Below are 11,011 nucleotides of genomic sequence, written 5' to 3' on the forward strand. Positions count from 1 at the left end.
AAAACCAGTTTATTAGGTAGTAAAATTGGATTCTTCAAAAATTCCACTAATATAATGAACAATAACAAAATATATTTTTTTTAAATGACAAACAAAAACATCTTTTTCATTACTGACATTTATGACTCTTATTTCCTATAAACTAATGATTTATAAAATATGTTAAATACTTGCAATACAAATATAACTAACTTCTGCTTTTTAAAACGCTGAAATGAATACCAGCAGTGGAGTGTGGATAATATATTATTTTATGACTGTCGACGGTAAATTATGAGATGACGGCAGACAAGTTTTTTTTAAACTTTTGATGCTTTTAAAAAGTAAAAATAAAACGGTATGTATATAAAACATAGGTTATAATTATTATTATAAAGTTTTCAAATTAGATTAAAAACAACCTAATTAATAATAATAGTTTACAATAAATTTTAAAAACCATTTGTAACGCAAAGTTTGAAATTAATTTAAGAACTGTGTGCACGCATAGTATTTTTTTTTTCGTTACTTCTTTGTCCATTAATAATTTCTTAAATAAATCGATATGGCCTCAGTCGACATTCGTGTGCGCACACGATTCGCATGCGGACTCACGGAGAAATGTCGTAGTCCGTTTATAATATTTATAAGTTATAAGAGTACAATGTTTTCAAGGATCGATTTCGCACCAATCCAGTTTCATTATTTGATGTGAAGGAGAAGAAAACGGTCATTGAAAAATAGTGGCGCAAAGTCCAATGGCGTTCAAAGGATTTTTCCATGGGGAGTGATAATATTAAATTCGTGTCACAATAGGGAAGAAAATAAACGACACCTCAACGGCTCTACAACTATACTACTGGCTCCTATTATACTACTGACGCACTAAAGAAAAAAAAGGTAGGCAACTTCAATTTCAGTCGAAACGGATTTGTTTTTTTCCAGGAGTTATGTTATAGCCACATGTATATATAGACTAAGGTTGATTGTTATCTATTCATTGCAGTGGAAATAATACTCAGTTACCTATAAATGACCGAAAACGTCAGTTCAAAATAACTGAATTGACCCCGTTATTGCACACAGAAGTCTAAATTGAACAGTTATCGATTCAAATAAACATAGAAAGAATTGTGGGGGGGGGGGCAGTTCCTCCCCCATAGTTAGAGCTCAGTGCTGAATATACAAATAAATAGCTGACTAAATTAAGTGACTACAGTATGCACGTCCCTTAATGTAACGATGTTATGACTATTTTCTTTTTGAATAAATTTAATTGAAAAGTACTTAACTATCCACAATTTACAGTAAAAAACAGTATCCGCATACAGTTTTCGTTGTTGGTTATTGTTATTTTTTTTTTTATTAGATTGTCCATAGGCCAGTTTCTTTTTGGTCTCATATTTATGTTACCAAAAATAGTATTGGAGAACATTTATTATTATGTAATAGTGGATCCCCGTTAAAGCTAACTGAGAGCAGAATCATCGGTATAGTGAAGTTGTGCTGGTTTATTGGTTTTTTGAATTTTCAAATTAATTTACGGGGAGGGGGTGTATATCAATTGTGAAATACCATAGCGCAGGTTACTAGAAGTAGGCTGCAGGTAGTTTGAAATGTAACTTTAGTGTGTGCAAATGTTCGATACATCGGTTCATCCAATAATTTAATTCTGCTAGTCCAAGCTGGTCTTATTATTGCTTTGTACATATTTTATTATTTAAGTTCATTATTTGATTTTAATATACTGAATCCAGTGTGTGTGTGTGGTGTTAAGTGAATTAGCTTTTATTGTTGTATTTATATGGTGTGCCGAACTTAGTGTTATGAGTGAGATTATCCTTAGATAGCTGATAACATTATGTGGATTGCCGAGGCTGACTTGTGATCGGATGGTTTTCATGGTTAAGTACTCGATTTGTTGGCAAACTTTTTGACTGATTCTAATGATTTCGTTTGGTTTATTTTGATTTACTCCTCATATAATTTGCGGGTTTTTAAAATAGTTGATGACTATGTGTGGGTGAGTAAGGTCTCAATAACTAATAATACAGTATTGCTATGACTTTAACAATTGATTTATTTTATAGTTTGTGTAATTTATTTAGGACGAACTGCAATTTACACAATATTGTATTGTTTAGCGATGGTGACACTCTCCTTTGGTAGAACGATAACAATCAACAAAGAAAAACACAATTTTTCTAAGAAATAATTTTAGTAATATCAATGTAGTTAAATAAGTTTTGTCATTATTTTACCAGCAGTAGTTACACCACTACGCCTGCAATGCAATTAGGAGCGCATAGGGAAGAGTTCAATAATTTTGTCACCTTTGAAAACACACCTCTATTATAATATTATTATTGTCTATTGTTGTCAGTCAGCGCACGAAGTCCAACGATATAACATGACACTCCACACACATCGCATTAATTATCACATTACACAATGATAATAAAGTATGCACTGTAAGTCTTAATGCAATTATTGGCTTTTATTTTTAACACTCTGGAACCCATTTATTCCCTTTTGGTTTCCTATATCCAATTCCGGAAACACGAACTTCAGTTGCAAATTCACTATTTAAATAGCCTATGGTGATTTATAACGCTTCCTATTGAACGTCATAATAGACAATAGTCCTATACGGGTCTATTAGGGTATTAAAATTCCACGAAAATCTAGTAGTAAATCTGTAATCACTACTCCTTTTTTGTGTTTATCGACCGATAACTGGAGGTATTTTTTTTGCATTACAATATCAAATTGCTGAATTATATGTTCAACGATGAAAATATTAAATATCACAAATCATTGAAAGTATTCGAAAAAACGAATAAAACATTTTATCAATTTTATTTCTATGAAGACCTATAAAATATAATGGCGTAATATTTGCTTTTGTTTTAAATTTAATTACAGAGAACAATAACTATTGCAACAATATCGAATTCTCATTATGGGGAACAGTTGCACAATTTTTTATGTTATAACCCAAATTTGGTTTGTGGGCTCTAAGCGTAGGTACCTATTGCAACTAATAATTATTATTACTAATAAATTATTATTACAGCCCTATATATATTACACAAAAATAATATCACATTATATTTAGAACAAAATCCATTATTATAAATTTATTTCGACAAATGAATTCATTTACAAATTAAATTTTCATCTTGCAGATTTTAAAAATATTAATTCAAATAAAATCAGTCATTAAATACCTTGCACATTTTATTGTGGGAAATACTATAGTATTTATTTTAGTATAACTAATACAATTGAGAAAAAAAAAACATTTTTAAAATTTATTATTGAATTATTTATTAGTTGGTAGGCTGACTAAATTCAAAATATTTATTATTTAGAACAATAATAATTAACACCTGTCTATAACGTCTTGTAGGAATCTATTATTTTATTTCAACTCAAAAAATAGAGTTTTATTGAAAAAAAATTTCCTGGTTAAAATTAATGATTTTTCATTAGTACGAGAACTGTGAAGAAGATTATAGGAATTATTAATCATACAAATTATTGTGGCTTAGGTCAATTTACACCTATTTCTTTTTAACGATTATGTATGGATTATATGGAATTTAAAAAAAACGAATTGCGAAATATTCAGTTCAATACCTACCTATTTACCTATTTAAAATAATGTAGTATACTACCGCATAGTATTTGAGCTTTTGTTATGGACACATTTAATTGAAAATGTAACAATAATTCGGTCAATTTGTAAAAGTATAATGTAGTTGTTTATTAGATATGTACAAGATTTTCTAACATTTTATTATTATTCCTATAGTAGTACAATATAATATAAACCAATTCGCCCAATTTATTCACAACATGAAAATTTAAGATCGCTAATCGCAAGCATGTTTTGGTACCTCATAACATGTAATTTTTCCAATATGAGTGAACACTTTTCTTTCGTTATAAAATTAATTCAGTACTTATAATGTTGTTCGACAATAGAAAATAATGGTATTAAAATAAAATGAAACATTTTATTGCGTGTTACTTAGGTGTATTATAATTTATAATTCATAATATGGCTTATTCAGAGTGTAACACTGAAATGAGTTGAACGTGGTGACCACTTTTGTTCTATGTACCCACAGTCAAGATATAAATATTATCGTTTCCGAATATTATTACTGGAAGTATTTTGCGAGACTATATCTTTACTTTTGTACTCTGAGGACTGTTCGGCCGTACAGCGTCTATAAATATTTTAAGGCATTATAAATAATGTAAAATGTGCAAACAAATAATCATAATGTCATATTGTACTGCAAAACTACCCGAAATAATGCACACTCGGAGCGACAATAATATGGAATCGTGGCCACAGTGTTAATATCGCTAATAAAAAATTAATAGCTGCATAATATTATAACATCGCATTCAATGTGTTGTATAAGTACAGAGTTATGCGGGTACTCACAGTAAACGATCATCCTCTTGATCATGAAATCTTCATCGTGGTACGTGGACACGACGCACCTGTAGTCGCCGGACAGCTCGATGGTCGGATTGATGATGTGCAAGGCCCTGTGCATGATAATATTATATTATAGAAATAGTATACGCAATTACAGTGTAGTTTAGTTATTGTAGATTCTTGCAATGCCGGTTACCGAAATTGATCGTTGTTCACAAAATATGTCAATTTAATTGTCTACATATTTTTGTTTTGGCGATTTTTTACGGTTAATACGGAGCAGCTGCCAGGTCGTACAGCTATGTATTATTTAAATCGCTTAATTAATTTATAACAATATATTATAACGTTACGAATAATCCCCGGTTCGTGGATTAAGTCTCGACATTGCTAGGGTATAAGATCGAGTTCACCCAAGCAGCCTGGGCACAGGGTATACTGTTGTGGGTTCTGAGACAAAATTATTTGATTATTTTTTTTTCCACATTATCCCGGGTAATTCAAGATTACCGACTCGCGACGCTCGAGGAATCATGAAATGAGTGTTTTAATTTTTTCGTTTGGTTAAAATTTTAATTTATAATCGTGCAATGATTTCAATAATTAAATGTATTAAAAAAAATTATATTTATGTGATTTTGCATTTTAGTATTTTTTTTTCATTCCTATCGGTGGTAAATAAATTGTACATTATAATTTTAAATTAATATCTATTGAAATGATTCAATGTCGGGCAGTCCGAGTTGAAGCGATCGAATATATATATACCATATATTTTATTTGTAATCGAGACAATTATCGAATTTGTCGATACTGGCCAGTATTGAACAGTTATTTTTGTTATCTTTCAAAATATAATAAATAATTTATTTTTACTATCGAATTTACCCAAGAACTTGTGGTTGGGTTAGTTATCCGGGTAGGTATTGGAAATATTTTCTATCGGCTATTACTAACATTTACTTTACAATGGATAACGTACGAAATCGGATAATCGATAAATAAAATAAATAAAAAATAAAAAAATAAATGAATAAATCGATATCTTACCCGATTAATGTCGACTTTAACCGATATGGGAGATTACCCAAAACATAAATCTCGTATATATAAATAGGAGAAGGTAATATCAACATGTAATACACAATAGTTTATATTTTCATGTAACATAATGTAAGTGTTGAATCTTTTTTTTTATTAGCATTTCTAAATTGTCTGTGTACTAAAATAGGTATAAATATTATTATAACCATTGTATAAATAGGCACCCAGTACTGAATATTATAATCATTCAATTAAAGAATACAGTTGGAAGTATTAAATTAATTATTACATTTTTTTTTACAAAAGACAGAACTGTAATATTATATAATATTATAGGTATTATGTTATTCTGAGTAGATCAAACAATTAGTTGAAATCGTTAAAAATTATTTTTGCTTAACATTTTCAACTTCAAACCTTGTGCTTCACAATGTAATATAATATTCATAATATTATGTTGTACGTAAATACTTTTCACAGAATTTAGTAAAATTTGCATCAAATAGTTTTGGTTTTTTGTTGAAATTAAAAAACTATTAGTCATGCAAAATATTCCACTATTATATATTATTGACATAAATACAATTTAAAAACATTAAAACTAATTATGTGCTAAAATATATTAGTAAGGGCACATGCAATTTCGTAATTTTGTAATCGATTAAGTTTTTTTTTATTTGTCAACATGTTTGATTTTAAGTATAAAGAATTAAAATTAAAAAATCTAAGGTTCTCATTAATTGTTCGTAAGACCATTTAAAAACCATAGTATATAACTACTGTAAACCCATTTTGTACTTTGAATAAACATTTGAAATTTCAATGGTTGATCGAACCGTCTAAATAATGACAATTTTTAAATAATGTAGTGGTCTAAAGGCTTAAAACTATACGAGGTTCTTCATTAGTATTGTTGTTAGATTAATTACAATGAATACATTTTTAAGTAAACAATTTGTGGTGCACAGTAAAATATAACTTAAATAAATATTATCAATATACAAATAACTTTTGAGGAGATAACTAAAGCGCGTATCTACGTCGATAGCAAAATATTGTGATCGAAATTACGAAAAACAATAAAGAAAACCCCCCACTAGTATTTATATCTCACAATCTAATACTTTTGAATATCTTACGTCGAAAATAATTATTATATTACCTGTGCATGGTCTCGTTGTCGTCAGACACCTTGTAGTCGAGATTGGCACGGTGGCGGAACACGCCGATGCTCAAAGGCTTCTGACCGGGAATCCACTGATAAACCGGTCTGGCGCTGTTGTTGAAATACCAGGCGACCACTAGCCCGATGGAATTCGGACGTAGAGTGTACAGACAATCAAGCACAACGCCATTTTTGATGCTGGCCATCACGGAAGTGGGCACTCGAAGTTCGGTGAGTGTCACTCCACCTGCAACATCGAGAACGGCGTCATAATGGGCTCGTGATGAAAAATCATAATAGCTAGGCACATGCCGTACGTATGATTAAAGGTAGTCTAATGTGATACTATGTACTCGTAATTATTACGAGAAGTGAGCGAAATGTGGTAAATGTTTTGGCACTTTTATTCGTAAAATTTAATAAATAATATACAAAATACTGATTTTTTTTGTACAAGAGATTTTCAATCCGATAACGTCACAAGACCATGTCGGAACACACTAATTCCTTCTATTTGAATAAAGTAAATGCCAGACAAAAATGAAAATATAAACAAAATGTACAGAAACTCTTCGATTTTAAACCGTCAAACCGATGACACATTCCTAGTTCAACTCAATTTCTAACGTGTTGCTAAATATTACTTTCTTACTTGCCTCAATTGAAATATTATTGAATCGAAAATAAGTACAATTAATCAATTTAAAAATGAAAAGTGAATATAAAGAAAATAGTTATTTTTTTGTTATTTTTGATTTTTATAAACAAACAAAAATTAGCTACAAAAAATCAGGGCCGTCTATTATATGTCGTTCGTAGTCGATAATCATGTCTGGTCTTTGGCTGCGACGTTGATGGAGTGAATATAAGTTTGAAAGCGATTTATACGATGGCCATCAAGATCGTAAATCGATTTTGCTACACAGTGAATAAATTGAAACATTTCAGGATATCCGCGTCCGACTTATGAATACACGATAATAATAAAAAAATATTTAAAAAAAAAAAAAAAGCATGTGTCATTTTTAGGACTGACTTCCTCAGCGCTCACTGATGATCCCGTTTCTTCGTTTCCTTCAAATAAACTTATTGAAACACCACATGTGTGCCGGACAGAAAACTATCTGTGAATAAAATTACATCACCATTCTACCAGAGGTGGACGTGCTCGGAATATAGTGCTCAAAGTTTTCTGTTGACACGGCCACATTTCACTACATGGATGATCATGTTCGAATAAAGGTTTTATAAACAAAAAATATAAATAATAAAATGAACACGTGACAATATAAACGCACGTTGCAGCGCAGTTGTTGCCGTCGTACGAAACCGTCATAATAATAATATGTTCCATCCAAATAATGTGAACAAATCAATAATAATTGTTGTAATTGCAATGGAAATTATTAATGTTATTATAAGGATCGACGACTAGGAGGAAAAACAATATCCTACTTAGTCGCAGTGTTCCGTTGAGTTGTCCACGTCTACGTGTCCCGGTTTTCCAAAACTTTTATCACCTGACGGGCATTTTTTTGAGATCTGCTTGTTGATAAAAACTACCTAATAATTGTTTTTTTTTTTTCAGATATCATATTATTATTAATATAATATTCAGTTGACACCATAAACACCATCATATTTAGAATATGGCTTTTTAAGATTACTAGTATCAGCTGTAGCCAGTCATGGCTATACTGTGTGGTTAAGTGCATGAAAGCGATCACACAGTTAGATAAAACGTTCCTCACAAATTGCTCTTACATCAATTAAAACAATTAAAAAATATTCAATAAATAAAAACAATTTTTTTTTCATATACTTTTGATCTTTTAATTTTGAAGAAATCGTAACGTATACAATTTTAATGAAAATTTAGAATTGTCTGTTATTATACTGTAAGTCCGAAAATACTACTTACATAAAGTGGACATTTCTTACTGCCTCGAGTTAAATTTCTAAAAGGCAGGCGTCAGCGTAACAGAGTTCACATTTTATTATATTTTCTATTCACAAGCTAATTTGATTAATTTAATATAAAACTAGTACACTACCTAAAAATGCACACCGTTCTTCTCAGAATGTGGTTTTGAGTTATAAGTTGTAAAAATAATTTATAATCATGCATATTATTTTTTATGTAGTATTTGCTATTTTTTTTTTTTTTTGGAAAAATAAGTCCAACCATATAAATCTTGAATAAAGGGAAGGGACTGCATTTTTTTTAACCATTACGATTTCTCTTAGGCAAGCTTTAAGGTTAAAAAAAATCGCCAAGGGGACTTTTCTCGCTAGTCCTTTCTCTTGCGGTCCACTAAAAAAAAGATAGACTATTAATCGTATAGATAAATTTAAAAATATCGTTAGAAACAGTAGCTGATAAACCGTGAAGTATTCGCTGAGGAGAGAATCGTTTTTTGTATGCAATCATAGTATATTAGTTATTAATTTCCAATTTAACACATACAAGTGACCTGCTCGATGGACAATGGCATGCGATTATGTACTCGAACATGTGGTATGCTATACAACAGTAGAGCTACTTCGGCTTTTCTCGATACTTGGAGAATTCCATATCAATGAAGTTAACACGGAACGCATAACTTAATATTATCAGCGAACGAATTAATATGCGAGATAAATCTGTGTAAAGAACATATTACATGGACGTCGATGACATTGTTCATGCAGTATTTACTGAAATAATATGTGCTCATAGTTTATTGAACTCATCCTCTCTCTTCTAAGGTATACTAGCTGGTCCCGCGGCCAGACCCGTTGAATATTGATATCGTGCACCCTGTATAATAATTACGTATTATTACGTGGATTATAATTTAATCGTGTAATCAGAAAGTGAGCACAAAGACCGTTTGGAACTAAACGAACGGCGGACAAAAGGGAAAGGATTGCTTTTGTTAATAATTAATTATGGACTTTCGTGACACGTGCATGGGGCATATAATCATAATATTGTGTATTTACAAACACTGCAAGCTCTGAACGGCGTCGCAGCCAGTTAATATTATAATCATGTTACGATATTATGATAAATCTCGTCATCTATTCTCTTTGCCTCTCTTCTCGCGGACGTTCATGCCATTTCTTTCGCAAATTATTACGGTCGTCGTCAAACCGTTCGTTCGGCGTTCGTTTTCAGTGGCGCATTTTTACTGCCCGAGGCGATAATAACAGAGGAATAACATTAATGGTTATGGTAATAACAATATGAACCATGCAAGTTACACACAGCGATTCCGAGAAAACCGCATTCGCTTAATAATAATATGTTATTATCATTATGCTCATAATAATATTGTACACGTCAATTCACGCTCACATTAAGCAGATGTATATTATACGATAATTGAATATTATTCATTCAAGTTCACATACGCCGATAGAATACACGATGCACGCGTCGCATTAACGTTCGAGTGAAACTTAACAAGCCTCCACTCGTCGAGACGGCGAGCGCGTTATTATTATTATTTATTATTATGCCAAACGACGACGACGAATAATAATATTATTATGTTTTAACGAAACCGTTCATGTCTGTGCAAGCAATCTCAAAACACATTTCTCGAAAACAAGCTCACGATTTATGTTTTCAAACGCAGATAGCATAATATTATTTAAATTATATCACGGACAAGTATGAACGATCTACAAATGAAATCCAATTCCATTAAAAACCAAGTGTTTACTTTCGTGAGATTTTAAAATTTTTTTTTTCAGCAAACAGTAATTTTCACTCCTCGTCAACTCGAATGTTCATTCTTACCCAGCTTTAGAATTTAAAGTAAAAGTAAAATAGCATTAGGATTATCTTATGTATGGACGAGTATGCGCTCACATGTGAGTGTGCGTGTGAGCGTGTGTGTGTGGGTGTGTGTGTGTGTGGGCGGGTGAGCGTTCGAGTTTTGTTTGCCATTTAAATGTTTAATAATGGAATCTATAATGGGACACCGTGTAGTGCACTTGCAGGTATATCTGAAGAGTAAACAGTTATCAAATGGAGATTCTCGTTTCCAAACGTGGGAAATTGAACATGGTGAAATTCAAGTACCGTGCACCACCCGGTCACCGATGGTTTTTATATGATTTGGTAACTCAAAATTGAATAATATAATACGGTCTGTACTTCATGTACCAATATTGTGTTATTTTATAACATCAAAGAGATACTAAACAGAACTTGTACTTGACTCGTGATTAATTGTATCAATTTTAACCGTTTTTCGCAATAACCAATTTATGCGTCGACTAACCGAACTCAAATGCTGATAGAAAAATCTTAGAAAATCATTGAGTTATCCAGAAAAATAATGAAAAAAAGTCGTTTGAAATAATAACGTTAA

General features: G+C 31.1%; 1 protein-coding gene across 1 annotated transcript in view; it reads right to left on the bottom strand.

Annotated features, from left to right (window-relative positions):
• LOC111032653 overlaps positions 1-6,888 on the bottom strand; it is a 133,300-nt gene extending 126,412 nt beyond the window's left edge. The window contains exons 1-2 of the mRNA XM_022313055.1: positions 6,645-6,888; positions 4,442-4,548 (exon numbers count right to left, since the gene is read on the bottom strand). Of these exons, the coding sequence (XP_022168747.1) occupies positions 4,442-4,548; positions 6,645-6,853 (316 nt within the window). The 5' untranslated portion in view covers positions 6,854-6,888. The remainder of the gene's footprint in view (positions 1-4,441; positions 4,549-6,644) is intronic.
• Positions 6,889-11,011: the final 4,123 nt, after the last annotated feature.

The sequence above is a fragment of the Myzus persicae genome, unplaced genomic scaffold (genome assembly GCF_001856785.1).
Source record: "Myzus persicae strain clone G006 unplaced genomic scaffold, MPER_G0061.0, whole genome shotgun sequence".
NCBI lineage: Eukaryota > Metazoa > Arthropoda > Insecta > Hemiptera > Aphididae > Myzus > Myzus persicae.